Source organism: Diabrotica undecimpunctata, chromosome 9 (genome assembly GCF_040954645.1).
Source record: "Diabrotica undecimpunctata isolate CICGRU chromosome 9, icDiaUnde3, whole genome shotgun sequence".
Taxonomy (NCBI): domain Eukaryota; kingdom Metazoa; phylum Arthropoda; class Insecta; order Coleoptera; family Chrysomelidae; genus Diabrotica; species Diabrotica undecimpunctata.
In genome coordinates this window covers 83676817-83698845 of record NC_092811.1, presented here as the reverse complement: position 1 = coordinate 83698845, position 22029 = coordinate 83676817, and the positions used below count along the sequence as shown (strand labels likewise).

Below are 22029 nucleotides of genomic sequence, written 5' to 3'. Positions count from 1 at the left end.
GAGAAATAGGCCAATACACTAAAATGAGCAGGACATGTGACACGCAGTAACGACAATTGCTGTATAAACAATATGTTTTGAGAAAGACCAGATGGGATATCTCACTAAGGACTCTCTAAGAAAGACTCACGAAGAGATATAACGCCGTTAATGATGATGTAATAATATAAACGAGAGCGAAGCTACAAATGGAATTTAAAAAACTAAATTGTGATTTATATAAGTAAATATGAGAAAGACGGTATATTCTGTGGGAAGACATCAAAACCAACATACATACGGCTTCACAAAATGTCATCGGGCAAAATAGAAGACTATCAAAGAAAAGTTGGATCTCAGAGGAGTAAAGTTCTATTCATGATGAAAGAACGAAGAAATGTAAAGAGAAATTACGAAGTATACAAAATAATTAATAAAACAATTAGAAGAAAAATAAAAGTAACAAAATGCATAGATAGTTAAAACCTGCAAAGAATCAGAACTGCTACTTTTAAAACATGACTCATTCCTTTACTGTTAACATTTATGTAGAAAAGATATTTCAACTTGCACGAGAGAAGGAAAAAGGCATCATTATTAATGGTCTTTCTGTTAATAAACTAAGATATGCCGACGATACGGCCATAATAGCGGACACTATAGAGGAGCTGCAAGATTTAATGAATATCATAAATGGAGTGGGAGAGAAGTACGGGCTTAATATCAACATAAGAAAAACCAAATATATGATAATCAGCAGACAAAAGCTCAGTTGAATAAAAGAGCTGTTAAACAGGTTGACATATCTAAATATCTTGTTGCTACTTTGAATTGCATGGGGGATTGTGATCCGAAAATGAAGATAAGAGTAGCAATAGGTAGACATGTAGATAGACAGTTTTATTTCAGTAAAGTTCTGTGATAATGCGAAGTATTGTACATCAATCATGGTTAATCTTAGAATTTCGATTATCTTAAAGTGTTAACAGTCCTTATAAAAAATCGACTTCTTTTTTGTTCGAACGGATCAGAGGCTTAAATTTGTCTTTTATAATGTTAGCAAAATTGTATGAATAAATGAAATGCAAATCAATCTAACGATTATGAATTGGATTTGATAGTCACTAGTGAATTGGTTTGAAGCTTTAGCCAGTACGCATTTACCGTTTTTTTTTCTATAAGTAATAAGACTTAGTCCCTTTATAATTATTTTATGATTTTTAGGTTTACTGGTACTGAAGATCACGCAAAGAAAAGACTTCCTGCCAGAGGAATAAATCATGATAAAATTGCCATAGACATTAACAAATTAATAAACGTTTTTCGAGAAACAGCGAAAAAACTAAGCTACAACGAGGAGTTCCCAGTTTTAACAGATTTTCTTAGCGCTATCGATAATATGACAAAAGATGACAAAATGTTGTTTGAGTCTCAAAAAACAAAAAGTTTAGAAATCAAGCTTTTAAAACAACAGTACGACATCGAAAAAAATAAAGGATTAAATAATATTGAGAAAACTTTTGATAACATTCAATACTTAAAGTTTTCTATAGAAAATGCTATAGGTAGGTATTATGTTATTATTGTGGGAAAAATATTAAATTTTTGCTAAATATTCGTTGTTGATAAACCACAATAGTAAAATAAACTTTTCCTTTGATTTTTCCATTTCCAAATTTAATCGCCAACAAAATATACTTTATTATTAAAGCATTGACGAATCTGAAATGTGTAATATCGTTTATTTTCTTCTTCCTGTTGTTGTAGTGCCTATCCGTTTCAGATGTTGGCGACCATTATGGCAATCTGTATTTTGCAAACTACTGCTCTGAAAAGATTTATGATTGTTGTGTTGAACCGCATATGTAGATTTTTCAGCCAGGAAATTCATCGCCTTCCTGGTCCTAATTTTCCTTCTACTTTTTCTTCTACAATTAATTGCAGTAACCCATATCTTTCGCTGTTTTTCATGATGTGACCGAGGTATTCGATTTTGGCTATTTTTATTGAGATTAACAAATATTTTCCTTTAAGCATTTTTAATAAAACGTCCTGATTAGTAACGTGGTCGGTTTAGGATATCTTCAGGATTTGACGATAAAGCCACATTTCGAAAGCCTCAATTTTCTTGCAGGTAGCGTCTGTGAGAGTTCACAACTCCGTACAACAGTACGGGCAAGATGTAACATCGCAGTAACCTGATTTTTACGCGATACTGATAAATCATGGCATTTGAATAGCTTAGCCATTTTTTGAAATGCAAATCTTGCATTTTCTCTCTCCTACATTTGATTTCTAGGGAATGGTCTCAATTTTCATTGACGTACGTACCGCGTATCTGATGTTATTGATACATTTTCCGTTAATTCAAATTCCAGCTTCAACATCCTTTACTGCTTTTTGAAATATTTCCTTAGAGTATTTGTTGAATAGCAGGAGTGATAGTATACATCCGTGTCGGACCCCACTTTTAATTTTGATATCATCGAATTCTGCTGCCTCTGTATGGATAGACGATGTTTGATTCCAGTAAAGGTTGCTAATAATTCTTGGATCCAAGATGTTTATTCCAATATTTGTTAATATCTCTATTAGCTTGTCGTACTTTACTGTATCTAATGCTTTTTGGTATTCAATGAAGCATGCATAAATATCGCAATTCACATATCTACATCGTTCAAATAGCCTTGTATGATAAAGAGAGCCTCTTTCGTACCCACTGCGTTCCGAAAACCAAACTGTGTATGGCTGATTTTTTCTTCGCATAGTCTATCTATCGTTTGATGTATGATTTTTAGAAATAAATTTAAAATGTGGCTCATTAAGCTGATGGTTCGGAACTCATTGCAGAATACGGATTTTGTTTTCTTTGGTAGAGCAATAAACGTTCACTTTAGCCATGATCTTGGAATTACTCCGTTTAAATATATGTCATTGAATATTTTTGTTAGTCATTGAGTACCGTCGGAGTTGAGTAGCTTTATGAGTTCAGCATATGTATTGTCAGGTCGAGGAGCTTTGCCATCTTTTATTGGTGATACTGATTTTAATCATGTGATTATGTGATACAAATACATACTTGTATGTATTTGTTCCATGTAATTATTTATTGATTTTTATCTGTGATGATGTTCTCCTGTTGATCTTGCAGTTTACTAGCTGTGTTGAATTTTTGAAGACCAGCTGTTTGTTTTACCATGTTTTGTATTTTTATGCATATTAAATGTACAGTGTTTTTGTTCCAATAACTCTATCTCGTCACACTGTGTTTTTAACCAATTTTCTATGACTTTTCGGTTCTTATTTTTGTCTCTGAATCTTTGTACATTCTTTTGTTATTCTTTGATTTTCTTCTTGCTTCCATGAGTTATAGTATATTGACATTCATCCAACCTTTCCTCCTCTCTTTCTTTTCTATTAGATGTTCTTCTCTGATCTTGTTAAAGGTTTCACATATATTCTGAAGTGACTGTTCTGGTTTATATGTTTGCTCCATGTTATCTAGCTTTTAAAATCCGTGCGACTGTCTCTTTTGTTTCCTCATCTTTTAGTATTTACTATTACATTTTTTGTTACTATTCTTTTTTGTAACTTTTTTAAATCTAAACTCTTGTTCACCATAATGTAACTAATTTGATTTCGTATTATGTTTCCCGGTTGATCTTGCGGAGAGACCCCAGTATACAAACGTCTTGGTGGTAGTTTAAAGAACGTATTTAGTATTTAAAATTCTTCTTCCTCTACAAATAGATTTTAGTTCCTCTACAATTAGTTTTTCTCCTTCCATTTCTCTTCCCTATATGAAAATCACCAATAAATTCACCGCTTTTCCCTTTACCAATTTTCGCTTTCAGGTCACCCATAATATTAGTTATATCATCTTTTTTAATTTGTTTAAGTGAATTCATCAACAACTCATATAATTGCTCTACCTTTTCTTCTGGTTTATCCGTGGCTGGGGCATACGCCTGGAAAACATTTAATTTGACCGGACTAGAATTCAGTTGGATTATTACTTATTAATATTTCAGAAACAGGTATAACATTTGTAACATATTAACGTAATTGAGCAGATACGATTACTTTAACCCCATATATATGTTGACCGGCATAATTTCCTGAGGGTATACCATATGCTTGTCAACAAACCATTAATTATGTGTTAATCCAATCTCATGTAAATTATGTCGTTGCAGTCTGAGACAATTAATAATATTACTTGTTTCAGAGCCTTATAGAGATTATTTTATCCCTGGGCCCGACAGGTCCAAAGATCTCCGTTATCACTAAAACTAAAGCTTATTGTGTTTGCTACCCATTGCTGTTTCCTCTTATTCCATTCCTCCATTCTCTCCCAATATTGCTCATCACTTTCTCGAATCCAGTCCTCTACAGTCCTACCTTTGGTACTCCCAGTCACAGCCAGTCCATTTGAATCTTTCGTTTCTCGTTTAGATAGATAATCTGCTTTTTCGTTGCCTTCTACGCCTGGTACCCAGATAATCTCAACCTTGTTCCGGTCTCCCAGTTCATTCAGTTCTTTGATGCAGTACCACACCAGCCTAGACGTCACTTCCTGACACGCCACTGACTTCAGTGCCGCTTGACTGTAAGACAATACATGGATCTGCTCTTTTTAAAGGGCTATTTTATTATTTTCCTTTACACATTGCAATATCGCATAAATCTTTGCTTGAAAATGGTGCAGTTTCTCCCTAAGGTAAAGCTTTCACTAACGCATGTCCCTAAAGTTTTCGGAAAAAATAAATATGTATTTTCTAATTGTAAATTAAGTTTATTTTAATAACTAAATACAGGAAATTAACTTTACATTTTAAGGTTTATAATGTATTTTTATAGAACAGAAAGAGGTCCGTTATCTTCGATGGCACGTAAATTTGGTGTTGCCTGTGCAATAAGCCTTTGGACTGTTTCTAAGTCGATCTCATGAAATTTTTGCAAAATTCTTCGCCTTAGCTGATTTTTATTTTGGACTTCTCAGCCATTATTATACACCATTCGACTCAAAACAGCCAAAACTCTTCTATAGGCCTCGCCTGAGGCACATTTGGAGGGTTGTCGCGCTTGGGAACAAAATTTCGGGCCAAAATATAATTTCATTATCGGGGTGATGAGTATTTATAAATTGAACAAGCTTTGTAATGTCGCTGGATTGAACCCTCGGGAATGAGGGAAGGTGGTCCAGTCGCACTATCCATAGCTGGAATGGACCGGAGCATGTAAGGGTCACGGTCCGTGGACATATATGATCACAAGGCTAGAGGTAAATACCTTTTTAAAGAAATGCAAATAAATGTTTATTAAAACTAAGAATCTGCAAATAAAGCGTTAATTAGTCTTAGAACTAAGAATCTGAATTCTTATATTAATAATATCTATAATGAATCTCAATATTAAATACACAGCTTTTGGTTAACCAACATCCAATTGACAGAGTGGACAGCTACACATACCTTGGTACCAACATTAACAGCCAATAAGATCACTCCAGTGAAATAAAACAACGCATAGGAAAAGCGAGATCGGCGTTCATAATGATGAAGTCTCTTTTCAGAAGTCACGATTTACCTCTTGCTACCAAAATCTCTCTCATTAGATGCTATGTATTTTCTACGTTATTTTACGGAGTAGAGGCCTGGACACTTTCTGAGGCTTCTTTAAGAAAGCTCGAGGCATTCGAAATATGGTGTTAAAGACGTATTTTAAGAATTTTATGGGTGGACCGTGTGACTAATGTTGAGGTCCTACGTAGAATAGGCAAGGAATGCGAGATTATTAACACCATCAAAGAGCGCAAACTAGAATATCTTGGCCATGTTATGAGGAATGAACAGAGATAAGGCTTGTTGCAACTCATTCTTCAGGGCAAGGTATTTGGAAAGAGAGGACCAGGGAGAAGAAGAATATCTTGGCTTCAAAACCTGAGAAAGTGGTTTATTACATCGACAACCAGACTATTCAGAATAGCAGCAAGCAAAGTTAGGATAGCCATGTTGATCGCCAACATCCGGAACGGATAGGCATCGTAAGAAGAAGAAGAAAGAATCTGAAAATAAGGTGTTAATTAGTCTTAGAACTAAAAATCTGTAAGAGAAGATTATTAGTTATCACACCTAAGACTAATTAACGCAAAAAAGTAAAATTGAAAAAACAGTGAAAATTTTTCCCAAAAAAGTCCCAAAATTTCAGAAAACAAGTGTAATTTCTAAATATCAGATTTCGTCCAAAATGCGATATAAGTGTTTGTCGTAGTGACTTCGGGACGAATCAAGAAAGACATATAACAAAATATCAATAAAAAATGAGTTATTGGCAATTTTCGACTATCGAAAGTCGATGAGACCTGAAAGAAAAAAAATCTAAGTTATTTTTATACTGAAATATTACGAAGTATAAATGTTAGAAAAATAATCTAAGTTATCTTATACTGAAATATTTCAAAGTCAATAAAGAAGTAAAATATTAGAAATATTTTCAAAGTCCCACAAGAGGAAATAAAATATTAGTAAAATTCTCCTAAGTTATTTTCGGTCTGTAAATATTTCCCTCAAATAAAAATATAAGTAATATTTTAAAGTGTCTGAAAGAGAGCAGATATTATAAAAATATCCTAAGTCGCAGAAAGAAATAAAATATTATAAAATTCGTCTAAGTTCCGCTCAGGAACTTAGAGTATCTGAAAGAGAAATAATCTTTATAAAATTTTCGTCGAATTTTATAGTCGAAAAGATACCAAATTAATATATAGGTGAACGATTGTCCAGGATTGTCCAGGATGTTCACCCCCGATTGTCCAGGACTAGTAAAGCAGCACCAACCACCAGCAAACACCACAACACCAGTGGACACACCAAAAATCCCAGTGCCACACCCATCATAAAGGAAACACGTCCTGAAGAGGCACAAGCCTAAAACAGGACAGCGGAGACACCCAATACACAAGATATACACACAACACACAAAAATCAACGCTACAATGAATCCGATCGGGATCCAGTCGTCATACATTACTAGCCCGTAAGACCTTGTTGGTTCGGTGCGCTACCAAGCTACCTTTGAGTTTTATTAATTAACCAATATCCTGCTATCGTCGAAGACGTCCAAAATTGAAGAATAATACCCAATAATGGTTATTCAATTTAGAAGTTAAATCATCAAGTGTACGAGAATCGGCGTGTCGACTACAAAACGCTTCCTGACAGTAGAACACGACTTTCTGAGATAGAAAAGACATTGGTCTTAGAACTATTTCAAATCGTGTCGAACTGACCACAGCGTTATTTGGGCCTGTCACGGTAAAGAGCGAATAAAAGCCCCGACGGGGACTTGTAATTGCTTTTCCGATCAGGTTGAGCTGCAATAACACTTCGTCTCCAAAACCTTATGTAAATAGTAACTATAAGAATTACTGTCAACAAAAAGGTAGCTATACGAAGCGACTGGCAGCAGGAAGAGTCGACATTGCCGGCATTCTTGTACCTCTCTCGAGGAGAGGGAACGCGGCTACACGAAGCGAGAAGGCCGACATCTTTGTGGAACTTGAGATATACACCACGCATCAGAATTCTAATACATATTAAGTCAGTGTAAGAATATTCTGTCTGTAAGAAAGCTCGAACTGTTAGAGAATTCTGATTGCCGGTGTCCCCTCACCTACCACAAAGGCTCGGCGGAACTTCTTGCCCGTAGCCGCCGGTAACTCCTTAAATACGAAGATGGACTCTCGAAACTTGAGATCCTCTTCGAGAGCGGTGGTTGTAGATCGTCCAGAAACCCCTGAAAACCAGGAGGACGCTACGGCCGTACGGCAGCACGTATATTTATACGAATTAAGTTAGGTCAACTGCTCCGTGGCGCTCTGCCATTGGACCTTGCACGATAGCCAATGCTCAATTTCGGGTAATACCATTGGCTGCAATTATGTTGCCATTTGATCAATGGTAAATCCGGAATTGAGTTGCAATTTCGGGCAATACCATTGGCTGCAATTTGACTAATCGTAAAGCCCGAATTTTGCTATTGGCGACAGTAAGACGTAATTGTCAGCATTGAGAGCTTCACCGCGAACATGCCCAACAAACGGCTATGAAGTGAAACACCAGCTTCTGAGATTACATACCATACCAAAATTTGATCGGCAAATTTCACTTTTCCCTTAAACCTAACTTCGTCCGTTGCATCTTGTAAATTGTATATATAAAATCCGTCGTTTCCCTTTATTTCGGAATTGAATAAAGTAAAATAGTTTTCATCCTCAATAATGAGAATTTTACCAGGAAAATGAATACGTCTCAATGCACGGCAACATCTAAGAATTTTTTCTAACTGGGCTGGTGTGTACTTACGAGCTTTTCTTCTTTTGTATCGTTTTAAATTATTTCTAGAAATTATTCTATTTACAGTCATTCGTGAAATATTATATCTTCGGCCAACATTTGGCCAAGACTTTCCTAATTGATTTTCCATACTCTGAATTAATCTCTGTTCCCGAGCAGGAGTTAAACTATTGGTCTTCCACTTTTGGGCAAAATAAGGCATGATATACCATTCTCGCACTCTCTAATTGTCCGGTAAATCGTTGAGACAGAAATATTTTGAGCAATAAAAATTCTTTCGATATCGCGGTTTGGTACATGTCCAATTAAACGATAAACACTTTGACGAATATTAAGTTCGTACGACATCTTAACGAACCGTATTTGTCAAAACTGACATTGTTTATATCGTTTAAGTTGTTCATTAACTTCCAATGGCAACTTAATCCAATGCTTCCTACTAATAACACTTTTAATTCTAAAATTTTCCAAAAACTTTAGGGAGATGCGTTAATTCTTGGAATATTGGAGTATATTCCTGCCCTGACAACCTACATAGTCTTGGATCCGCCTGTATACTTGATCTTGTCCTGTTGGTTGTAGTAGTCCTTGTTTCTCCATACTTTCCTGTCTGGAACAGACACTCTGTACGAATTCTTAAAATTGCATCTTTTTATTATGTGATCTCTTTTCGCATTAAAAATGTTCTTCGTCACAGTCTTTGTGATACTTATATATATACCCTGTCCCTTCATTGCAGTTTCGGTGATTTTTGGTCTGTAGGCTTCCATCCTTGCTTCTCCTTATATTATCAAATGCAAGGGAGCCTTACTAGTTCTAGGACCTGGTTCATACGATGTCTGACTATCGTATTGTACTTTTTTTGTGAGATAATTACCAAATCATCCGCATATCCAATTGTTTTATGACCATTTGTCTTAAAGTTCCTAGTCCGTCCCTTACCAGATTCCACAGCAGTGGGGATATAACTCCCCACTGTCGAACCAGACCAACAAGGTCTCTCCAAGGAAAGTGGCATTTACCACTACATTTTTAAGCATTGTTTTCATCCAGCTCAAACAAATATCCTCGACTCTTTCACATTTCAGGGCATTGGTTATGGATGTTATCGAACTGCTGTCGAAAGCTCCCTCTAAATCCAAAGAGGCTCCCAGAATCACCTAATTATTTTTAGTTGTTTCTCCACTTTGTTTACGAGTATGCGGGGTGCTCGGTTGAATTCTATGCTATATAGAAAATGTTATTGATGTATTGGAGTATATCAATGTTCCTTCCCTAATATACCTGTCGAGCAGTTTCTCTAATAGCTTCTGTAGGAATGACATAAGACTTGATCTTATATACTTTGCTTTTTCGCATCCTCTTGTCTCCGGTTTAGAAATGAAAGTAACTGTAAGTTCTCTGCATGCTTTAGGTATATACCCGAAGCCTACAATACCTTTGAGTACGTTACATATTTCGTTGTACAAAAGTTTTGATCCCTTTTGTAATAACATTATATGTATATCATCCATTCCTGATGATTTATATGGCTCACATAGAGTTTATTACCCATACTACCTTTTCATAGTTTACAATCTTTTAGACTGTTTGTCAGTTAGTTCTTGAGGATCTCTGCAAAGCCCCATTGCCTTTTGATACCCAGTCAAATGCAAGAGGCACAAGATCGAAATAGATGGAAAATTATGAGGGAGATCTATGTCCAGCAGTGGATAAGCGAAGATTGAATGATGATGATGATCCAGGAAAGTGCACTTTAAAGATCTCTTCAGCCGTGTCTCTTCCTGTATTGGTGCACTTGTCCTTATCATTTAGCAGTGAGTTAATTGGTTGAGTTTTATCTTTTGAGAGCACCTTTTGAAGTCTATCACAAGCATAAGTGTTTTCAATTTTCTCACAGTGCTTTCTCCATGTGTCTCTCTTGGCTTCACTGATAGCTGTATAGTATTCCGTCCGTGTGATTCTGTATTCTCAGCACTTCTCGGTTACTTTGGCTCTGTTAAGCGTCCTAGTCTTTTCCCCTAACGCAGATATTTCTTTATTCCACCAAGGCGTATCTCTTGCCGAACTCCTCTCCGTTAGAAGGCAGATTTATTGGATCACTATTTAATGTTCTCTAGAAGGTTTTTTTAAATCCATCGGTAACAGAGAGGATAATAGTTATCTTCGGTTAGTGTCCATTCTCCATTGTCCCTGTATATGCATCTGAAGATATTTGTTTTTGACGATCTTCGATAGTTGATTTGGGGAAGTTCTAGTTTTTTGTTTTTTTCAGAAGAAATTTGTAGTTTGCACCCGAAAATCATTTCCAATATATACATTGTATGTAATTGTTGGTTCTAATAACCTGATCCTAAATGGCGGGTAGGAAACCCCCCATTTAGGGAAACATTTTCGACAATAATTTGACACTGTGTTGTTGACATAAGCTTCTCTGACTTCATTGATATGTTGCCAATGTAAAGGTGTACCCAGACAAATGCGCATTTTTTCTTTAGAAAGACGTTTTAGGAGTATGAATTTTTAAACCAATTTCTAATCATTCCTTACGAGCATAAAGACTGGCATACTGACATAGAGTAGGCTAAAACTCCGACCCTGGAAATCGCGCACCAAACAAGAATGTTGTCAAGACATTTACCCTTTATTTTAAATTTTAGTTTGTATGAAAAATTCTCAATATCAGGTAAGTAAAATGCAGGGTGGTAATAAATTTTTAAAGTATTTAATATAATCTATAATCTATTATTACGGGATTACTCACCGACTGAGCACGTCTCAGATTACTGCAATAAATTCTTTATGACATGAATTAATTTTAATATATTTGGCAAACTCTTTGTCGGCAATGCGCAGAATTTCTGGACACCAATTTCGATGCGATTTTGTAATGTAACTTTCTCTTCTCTAATATCTTTTATCCTATTTAATATGTAAGCTTTTTACTAATCATGATCCTTAACCCTAAATCTACAAAAGCGACCGAACTTAATGCAGCATTTGAAACGCCTAACGTAAAAAATTTTCCCTACATTTCTGTCAAACCAATAACTATTATCATTATATCCAGTTAAATATTTTAGCATATGGAAGATACGAAGTAAACTATTTTAAAAAGTGGGAGGCCACAAGGGAAGAACAAAATAAACTCGCTTGTTTAGAGAAAGAAAATGTTTATAGAGATCGTATCGAAAACACTAAGAAAGAAATAGAACTTGAAAGAAAATGCCATCACAAATTTAAGGGTTATATAGAAGAAAGCAGGCATGTAAGAAACTTACTTAATTAAGAAATATATAAAATCCATGAAAATTATCATTATTTTGGTAGTATAGCGTGTAGAAGACCTCGAGATTTTCAAACTTTCTGCGATATAGTGTTCTGTTCTGTTGATAAAACCTATCTTCTCAACATCTCGTGTCTTTCGACTCGAATCGACAGCTTTGTTTTCAATATTGTTAGTTTAATTTGGTTGCTGAATTTATGCAAAAATGATTACTGGTTACCCAAAAACAGCTATTGCTTCAGTATGATCAAAAAATATTCAAAGAGAAGAAAAGTCTGCATACAGCCAGCTGTGACTTACCCTGGTTTTGTTGTGTTCTTAATATTCTAACAAAGTTGTGCCAAAACAACATACTCGAGGGGGGGGGGTTAGACCTTTGACACACATTCTTTAAGTAGTTTAAAAGTAGATTTACTTGGCTTGGTATATCCATCAAAATAGCTGCAACCAAATGCATTCTACGTGACAAAAACAAATTTCTTAGCAGAAAGTTCTTACAGAAGCACTGAGTACACATAACATTTAAGGAGCCTTATTTTTATTTCTTGCAAATGATAAACGCTGAGATGTGTATATTTGCAGACGACATAGTATTAATTGCAGAAACTGCAGAAAAACTGAAATACAACTTAGAGAAATGGAACCTAGAAGCAATCAAATACGACTTAAACGTAAACAAAGAGAAGACTCAGATAATGAAAATATCAAGGAAACAAGGGACGAAAGATCAAATGGAAGTAATGATAGATCAACAAAAAATAATACAGACAAATTCATACAAATACATAGGAACAGTAATCAAGAACAAAGGAGACATCGAGGACGATCTTAACAACAGAATGAAAAACACAGGAAAACTATTCCAAGCACTAAATAGAGGCTTCCTTAATAACATAGAAATATCAACAAAGACCAAGATAACAATATACAAAACAATATATAGACCTACAGTGACATATGGAGCAGAAAATTGGATATTAAACAAAAGACATCAGAGCAGAATTCAGGCAGCAGAGATGAAATACATCAGAAGAACGATCGGAATTAAAAGAACTGATGGCATCAGAAATGAAGAAATAAGAGAAAGACTCAAAATCAAACCGATACTCGATTCAATAAAAGAGAAAAAATTGGCATGGTTCGGACATCTAACCCAGATGGACAATAATAGACAAGTAAAAAAAGTGTGGGGAAGAACAGAAGAAGAAGACCCATTAAAGAATGGAACAGTGACATCTCGCAGATACTGCAGAGTAAGGGTAAGACTTGGCAGGAAGCAACACAGATGCCATCCAATAGGAAGGAATGAAGAAAGTTCGTTAAGAGCTAGGACACCTCAGAAGACTGTAAAATATTGTAATTTAATGAATTGTTTTATAAACGGCCCAACACCGAAAGGTACAAATGGGTCTACTGATTAAGTAAGTAAGTAATTTTTATTTCTATGGTGAGGTCATGGCTCTTGAATACAGAACTCATAGTCAATAATGCACTTTTTGCCTTTCCGATGCGACATTTAATCTCTTGGGTATTGTCCCACGACTCATTGATTATAGTTCCCAAGTAGTTGTATTGTGAGACACGTTCAATTCTCATTTGGTTCACATACAGATCTGTTCCAGTTATGTTTCCTTGCTGATGATCATTAGCTTGGTTTTGCTGGTGTTTATATCCAGTCCATATTTTCTACTTGTTTCCGTTATTTTGTTCATTAAGTTTTGCAGCCCATCTATGGTATTGGAAAACACTATTGTGTCATCTGCATACCGCAGGTTATTGAGCTTGACTCTATTTATTGAGATGCCTTCATCAATATCTTTTAGAGCCTCTTCAAAAATGTGCTCCGAGTACAGATTGAATATCAGTGGTGAAATTATGCACCCCTGTCTCACTCCCCTTAAGATTTTGACCTGATCTGTATATTCTCCATCTATTCGGAGTACCGCTGATTGATTCCAATACAGGTTAGCTATTCTAGGCTATTAGGCGATATTAGGTATAAGTCATTTCCCTCAATCCCTGTCCTCTTCAGCACTTCCATCATTTGTTCATGCCTGACTCTATCGAAAGCCTTCTTGTAGTCAATCAGGCTTGCAAAAACATTATAGCTGACATCTCTACATTTCTAAAACAATACCTGCACGCTAAATAAAGCTTCTCTCGTACCAACGGCGTTCACAAATCCAATCTGATTGGGCGCAATTTGTTCCTTGCATTTCCGGTAAATTCTTGTCTTGTATATTTCATTAAATATTTCAGATATTATTTTTATTTATTCTGCATCTAATAGCTTCAACAGTTCTGCAGGAATTTCATCAAGTCCCGATACTTTTCCATCTTTCATTTATCTGACGGCTGCCGTTATTTCTTCTGGTAGGATTTCGGGACCTAAATTTTCTTCAATGGTGGGCTCTTGTATTGTTCTAAGGTCATGGAAAAGCTTCTCCAAGTATTCTTCCCATACTTTCTTTTTATCTTCGTTGGGTATAGCAAGATTGCCTTCATCATCTGTTACTTTTCCGCTGTTGCGTTTTCGGAACTTTTCAGCTATTTCCTTCACCTTTCGATGAACATTGAAGTTATCGACTGTGATACTCCTCTATTTCTTAGCATTGTTCTGTTTTTTGCTTCTGTTTGGCTTTTCTTATTATTCTTCTGACGATGGTATGTATTCTTTTATATTCTTGGAGATTTTCTTTGTTTTCTTTTTTCTGATCCATAAGTTCAAGTATTTCATCGGTCATCCACGATTTCCGTTTTTCTGTATCTTTCTTCAGGTTTTGTTCTTTAATTTCTCGCACTGTTTCTTGTATGATGGTCAGACTTTCCTCTATAGTTCGTGCATTTTTGCATTTTAGCACCTTTGTATTGAGGTTTTCACTCACTTTCACAGGTTTTGAAATTACCTACAACTGGTACATGATCAGAATTTATGTCTGCCCCCGTGTATGTTTTGACAAATGTAGAGCTATTCTTATACCTCTTATTTACTAGCATGTAATCAATCTGATTTCTTACAATCCTTCCCACAGAATCCTATGTGTACAGTTTCCTTGGGTGTAGCTTAAACCACTTGCCACTTCTTTTGTCAATATAATGCCGACACCCAATTCATGTTTGCCGTTACCTGTTCCAGAATAGTAAACGCGGTGTTCCCCGATATTTGCGGTTCCTGAACCTGGCCAACGCATTTCGCTTATTCCCAGAATATTTAATTTCATGTGTGCCATTTCTTGTGTTGTATTATGGATTTTACCTTCCTGTGCCATGTCTTCTTTGCATTTTAATCTTTTTGTTATACTTGTAATTGCTCCTTCCGGAAATCCGATTGAGGAACATACTCCGGAATTGAATTTCGCTGCAAGCATAGCCTAGATTCTACTAGGACTTATCCAATTCGGATCTTTAATGAGGTGTCTTGTCCCAATATTTCTTCCTCATCTCTATGCCGTTGACCGCTTCCACGGTTCTATCGCCTTTGAAGCCAGTTGCTTAACTCTAGGACAAAGGGGTGCCCTACCATTTACTAACTCCTCCACCCGAAGCTGTTGGCCAGTAAATGGGGGATTGCTTATACCGGCAATCGCTCGGTGGAAGCATAGGTATAAGTTGAAGTTTCATATTTGCAAGAGTGGACTAAGAACATTGGACACTAAGGTTGTCCGAATACATCCAAGCAAAACGGAATTTAAGTATATATAACCATTGATGAAATCAGGGATCATACAAAGAATCTTTCTATCAAAGAAGCAAGAACTCTTTTGTCAGCTAGAAAGGTAACGGCAAAAAGAGTTTTTGCACATCCGTAGCAATAAAAAATGTCCCTTATCTGTATATATCGAGGTTATATAAGCTGTTCACTACTTAGATCAAAGGCTTACCAGGTACAAATAACAACAACCAAAACGAACAAGAAGTCAAATGTATTGCTTTCTTAAAGGAAAATCCAAATTATCTTTTAATAGGAAATTATTACTTTTATACAAAATTAATCAGAAAAAATGAATCAATTGATTTTAATTAACAGTGCTCAAAATGGGACCAGTCAACAGAAATAAGATCACGAATTGAAAAAGCGCGAAACGCGTTCAACAATATGAAAAAGTGGTTCACAAGCAAAATCTCAATGGAACTAAAATTAAGACTGGTCAAGTGTTATGTCTTCCCGGTCTTGTTCTATGGAGCAGAGGCATGGACCACAACGGAAGCCACCCTGAAGAAACTAGAATCCTTTGAGCTGTGGATATATCGCCGTATTCTTCGGATATCCTGGACAGACCACATCACTAACGTGGAAGTAATGCAGAGAATAGGCAAAAGCAAAGAAATAATCTTCACCGTAAAGAAACGGAAGCTTGAGTACTTCGGACATGTCATGAGGCATACTAAGTACCGGCTGCTACAGTTAATAGTCCAAGGAAGAATCGACAGTAGGAGGGGACCGGGAAGATGACGACACTCATGGATGCATAACCTGCGACAATGGTTCGGACTAACATCGACCGAACTGTTCAGAGGTGCCGTAAACAAAGTCAAAATAGCCTTGTTAATAGCCAACGTCCGAAACGGATAGGGCAAAGGAAGAAGAAGAAGAAGTGCTCAAAACTGTTGTATTAAACGCACTGTTGCCTAACGGTAGTAGACTACCCAGTAACCAAATGCTGTACAATGACTTCAACGTACCTTGCATTGAAATACAGCGTGTCCTACCAAATATTATAATAGATTAAATAATCATGAGAATGAACTCTTGGAAAATTTTCACAATGGATAACAATGGATAACAATGGACCAGCTTATAGAAAACTCCATCGAACATGACCAGTTGATATTGTGCATTAAAAAATGTATTAAACTTGTTAAATGGGGTTTTAATTGAAAATCTAACATGCTCATGATATTTATCTAGACAAGACATCTCTAGAGTTCTTAGAAACTTAAGCCTCTTACTCCGAACATTAGCTAATCCGAGAAAAAAGCCCTGAAAGAACTTCAGTTAAATCCAAATCTAGTTATTCTTCCCGCCGATAAAGGCAATGCCACTGTCATCCTAAACACTTCTTATATTAATAAACTCTCTTCTTCTTCTTCCTTCTTATATGTAGGTTTTAAAGCTTGTTTCTTCTTTAATATTAGCCTCCTAAATAGTTTTAATTATCGCACCATCTTTTTCTTGGTCTGTCAATACTTCTTGGTCCATTTGTGACTTATCTCGTGCTATTCGTACTATTTTATCCTCTGCCATTCTACTAATGTGTTTGTTCCACTTTTGTTTCCGTTTTGCCACCCATCCATTTATGTCTTTTATATTGCATGCTCTTCTTATGTTTTAGCTTCTCTCCCTATCCAACAGACTTTTCCCTGATATTCGTAGGAGTATTTTCATCTCTGTTGTTTCTAGTAGTCATCTCGTTTTAGATGTGTCAGGTCTTGTCTCCGCCGTATTTGTTTATATAGGTCTAATTGCTGCTTTATACATTTCTGTTTTTGTGTCTTGTCTTAGGTATTTGTTCTTCCAGATTGTGTCATTAAGAGATTCCGCCGTTTTACTTTCTTTTAAGCTTTGTTGTCGTACTTCTTTTTCAACATCTACGTAACTAGTTATATATATTCCCAGATATCTAAACCTTGCTTCCTGTTTTACTATTTTCCCATCAATTTCGATTTTACATCGTAGTGGATATTTACATGATGTCATACACAACTCTGTATGGGGGTTATAAGCGCCAGGACTGGGTAGATTGAGTAGCTAGTTGCGTAGAAGTTGCGTTCATGCCCACAGCTGGTTCCAAGCCCGGATAAAAGAGGAGGGTTGATGGGCCCGGTTAGCATCCTACCCATTGTAAAAGAAAACAAGGCTCAAAGAACCGATATAAAGCCTCGGAACCAAAGAATAACCTCTCAAATCGCATTATTTCTACAGACTACAGACCAATTCGTAATAATCCAACAACCTATCTACAGAAAACAATAAGAGCCATTATCAATAAAACCTTTCTTTCTGTTGATATAAACTTTACTTTACTTAATCAGTAGACCCATTTGTAACTTTCGGTGTTGAGCCGTTTAAAATACAATTCATTACATTACACTATTTGACGGTCTTCTGAGGTGTCCTAGCTCTTAACGAACTTTCTCCATTCCTTCCTATTGGATGCCATCTGTGTTGCTTCCTGCCAAGTCTTACCCTTACTCTGTAGTATCTGCGAGATGTCACTGTTCCATTCTTTAATGGGTCTTCCTCTTCTGTTCTTCCCTATTGGTTTGGCGTCCCACACTCTTTTAACTTGTCTATTATTGTCCATCCGGGTTAGATGTCCGAACCATGCCAATTTTTTCTCTTTGATTGTCTCGAGTATCGGTTTGATTTTGAGTCTTTCTCTTATTACTTCATTTCTGATTCTATCAGTTCTTTTTACTCCTATCGTTCTTCTGAGGTATTTCATCTCTGCTGCCTGAATTCTGCTCTGATGTCTTTTGTTTAATATCCAATTTTCTGCTCCATATGTCACTGTAGGTCTATATATTGTTTTGTATATTGTCATCTTGGTCTTTGTTGATATTTCTTTGTTATTAAGGAATCCTCTATTTAGTGCTTGGAATAGTTTTCCTGTGTTTTCCATTCTGTTGTTAAGGTCATCCTCGATGTCTCCTTTGTTGTTGATTACTGTTCCTAAGTATTTGTATGAATTTGTCTGTATTATTTTTTGTTGGTCTATCATTACTTCTATTTGATCTTCCGTCCCTTGTTTCCTTGATATTTTCATTATTTGAGTCTTCTCTTTGTTTACGTTTAGGTTGTATTTGCTTGCTTCTAGGTTCCATTTCTCTAAGTTGTATTTCAGTTTTTCTGCAGTTTCCGCAATTAATACTATGTCGTCTGCAAATATACACATCTCAGCATTTATCATTTGCATTCTGTTCCAACCGATGCAGTATTTCTTGAATGTTTTCTTACATTCTTTCACTATCTCATCTATAACATTTATGAATAGTAGTGGGCTGAGACTTCCCCCTTGTCTAACTCCTTGGGTTGTTTCAAATGGTTCTGACTGTATATTTAATATTCTTACTATATTTGTTGTTTTCATGTATATACTCTTTGTTGCTTCTATCAGTTCTTCACTTACTTGTTTCTTCTTTAGACTTTCCTATATATCTTTTCTTTTGACTGAGTCGAATGCTTTTTCCCTGTCTATAAAACTCAGATGTATTTCTTTATTTTTCTTTAAGGCTTTTTCTATTACTTGTTGCATGGTGAATATATGGTTTTGTGTGTTGTGTCCTTTCCTGAATCCACTTTGTACATCCTCTAATTTATGTTCTATTTCTTTTCTAATTTTCCTTTCTATTATGGTTTCGTATACTTTTGCTGCTACACATAGTAGTGATATACCTCTATAGTTCCTACAGTCTCTTGTATTTCCTTTCTTGTATATAGGTATAATTACTGCATTTGTCCATTCTCTGGGTATTACTTTTCTCTTCCATATTAGGTTATATATGTATAACAATTTTTCTTTTGCTTTTACTCCTATATATTTCATCATTTCTGGTGCTACTTCATCGCTTCCTGGTGCTTTTCCAATCTTTATCTTTCTTATTGCTTCTTCCAGTTCTTCTTTTTCTATAGTTTCTGTATTTTCCGTGTTTTTCATGGATACTCTCCTGTTGTGGCTTTCCTTCTCCATTGTATTCGCTTGATTTCCATTCAGTATCAGCTGAAAATGTTCCCTCCATCTTTCCATTATTGCCTTATCGTCGTTTATTATTGTTCCTTCCTTGTTCATTATTTGTTTCAGTTTCGTTTCTTTGTTGCTTCTTAGGTTTTTCAGTGTTCTGTAAAATAATTTTACGTTTTCTGTGCTGTTTTCTTCCATTTTTTCCCCGAATTTTTCCCAACTTTTCTTTTTCTCTTTCTTAACTATCTCTTTAACTTTTGTTCTTTGTCTCTTATAATTTTCATATTTTTGTTGTGTTTTGTCTTGGATGTATTCTTTCCATAATTTCTTCTTTTCTTTTATTTCTCTTTTCACTTCATCGTTCCACCAAGATGTTCGTTTTCCTCTGTTGTTATTTCTTGTGGTTCCACATATTGATTTAGCTGTTTTTATCATCGCATTTTTAAATTTTCCCCATTCTTCTTCTATTGTTTCTGTTATTTCATGTTCATTATCCATCTCTTTCTCTAGTCCTTCTGAGTATCTTATTCTCGTTGTTTCTTCCCTTAGTTTATAAATTTTTATTATTTCTTTGTGTTTTCTGTTTATGTTCTCATTTCTTTTTATTTCTTTTCTTTTGCTTTTGAATGTGGTTTCTAGTAGATAGTGGTCACTACCAATTTCATAACTTCTTTTTACCCTTACGTTTCTTATCCAGTTCTTCTCTGTTTTTTGCACTATAGTATAGTCTATAATTGATTGTTCGTCTCTTGATTTGACTTCTCTTGTGATCTTGTGTATCCTTTTATGTTGGAAGTGTGTGTTCATAATCACCAGGTTATTGTCTAGACAGAATTCGAGTAGTAATTTTCCATTTTTGTTTAGTTTGTCCTCCCCATAAGGTCCGATGACATTGTTCCATTTTTCTGTTTCTTTCCCAACTCTACTGTTCAGGTCTCCTGTGATCACAATTTTCTCTGTACAATCATTTATCACTTCTTGTAATTTGTCCCAGAATTCATTCTTTTCGTTTTTTGTTGCATCTTCATCTGGTCCATAACATATGATTAGGTTTGTATTGGTTTCCTCTGTATCCATATCTATGTCTACTCTTAGTATACGTTCGTTGTAATATATCCAATTTTTTATTTTGTTGATACTCTCCTTCTTTATCATGCACGCTACTCCTGCCTGAGCTCTCTTCGTTTCTTCCACTCCACTGTATATTAGTAACATTCCGTTTTCTAATATTATTGATCCTTTTCCTTTTTTCTTTGTCTCTGTTATAGCTACTATTTCAATGTTCTTCCATGATGCCATTTTCCAAATTGTTTTGTGATTTTCTGTGTTTAAGTTGTACTTCAATTTGTTTTTACTCCCGTTTGTGTTATTATCTTTAGATCTGCTCATGTCCCTGTTCTGTGCCTGTTTTGTTTCTCGGTCCGTTATTGTGTTTTCTTCAGCTAGTTTTTTGAACTAGTTGGTTCTGTATTTTATGTTATTTTTTCTATCTGGCTTGTTTTTTGATTCCATTTCCACTTAATGCCTTCAATAATTATGAAACCATATCCAATTTTTGTCCTTTTTCCATTAGTCTTTTCATCTGCTGCTATCTTCCTAAGATTTCTTTGTATCTCTATCTCTTTTAATGTTAGGTCACATTCTATATATACTCTATGTTGCTTATAGTTTATTAGTTTACCCTTGGCTTTCAGTATTTTCATTTTATCTTCGAATTTTTTACATTCGATAACACACATTGTTTTATTTATCTTTTGTACCCTATTTATTTCTGATTTTACTCCCATTTTTGTTTCTATGAAGTTCTCCAGTTGCTCTGCTTCTATTGTGTCTATTGGTAAGCCTCTCATAATTAGGTTATTTTTCTTCTTTTCTTTCTGACATGCTTCCAATGCTATTTCTATTTTATCTATTTTTTGTTTCATCGCTGTCATTTCTTTCTTTAGATTTTCATTTTCTCTTATTATTTCTTTCATTTGCAATTTGTATTCACTATTTTCCTTCCTAATTTCTTTTAGTTCCTCAATCATATTACCCATTGTATTTTTTATCTCTTCCAGGTCATTGTTTTTCTTTTTATTATCGCTTGCTATTTGTCTCATTAGTTCCATCATTTCGTTCTGGCTGCTGGTTTCATTCGTTGTTGGTTTCGACCTGTCTGGCGTTCGGCTCACTTTTCTGCTCCTGCTAAATATATCTATCTCCTCTTTGCTTTTTCTTTTACCATCTTCATCAATCTTAGCATCCGCCATTTTTCTTCTTATTCAAGTAATTAAAGTATTTATAAATATAAATATTATAAATAACGGTTACAGATCTCGACAAGCGCCGCGCCTACCTCTACAGTTAAATCTTATCAATTATTCTCGATCCTAATCAGTTTCGACTTCTACCACTTGTAAATACAAAAATACAATCAATATCAAAACAGGAAATAAATTCAGCCTTTATAATTCTGTATAGTTTTACCGAAACCTGAATAACAGACCTATTGTTTTTGTTGATAATTATTATTGTTTATTGTTCTTAATCACCCGTCCAGCGTAAAAAGCTCAACTCGTTTCGACCACTCAGAAGTTTCACTTTTATCCGTAGGGCAATTAAAACTAACTATCAATTTATTACAGTTCAAAATCAGATAACTGATTATTTACTTACATAAAGGTCCCTTTCAAACACACTTTACACTAACTTGCATGCAGATTACACTAGAAACCACCCAAAA

The 22029-nt window shown here is 35.3% G+C and overlaps 1 protein-coding gene across 1 annotated transcript in view; it reads left to right on the top strand.

Annotated features, from left to right (window-relative positions):
• The window catches only part of LOC140449721 (dynein regulatory complex protein 9-like), a 52268-nt gene that overhangs the window by 15068 nt on the left and 15171 nt on the right, over nucleotides 1-22029 (top strand). Inside the window, exons 2-3 of the mRNA XM_072543043.1 lie at nucleotides 1204-1544; nucleotides 11420-11604. Coding sequence (XP_072399144.1) covers nucleotides 1204-1544; nucleotides 11420-11604 — 526 coding nt within the window. The remainder of the gene's footprint in view (nucleotides 1-1203; nucleotides 1545-11419; nucleotides 11605-22029) is intronic.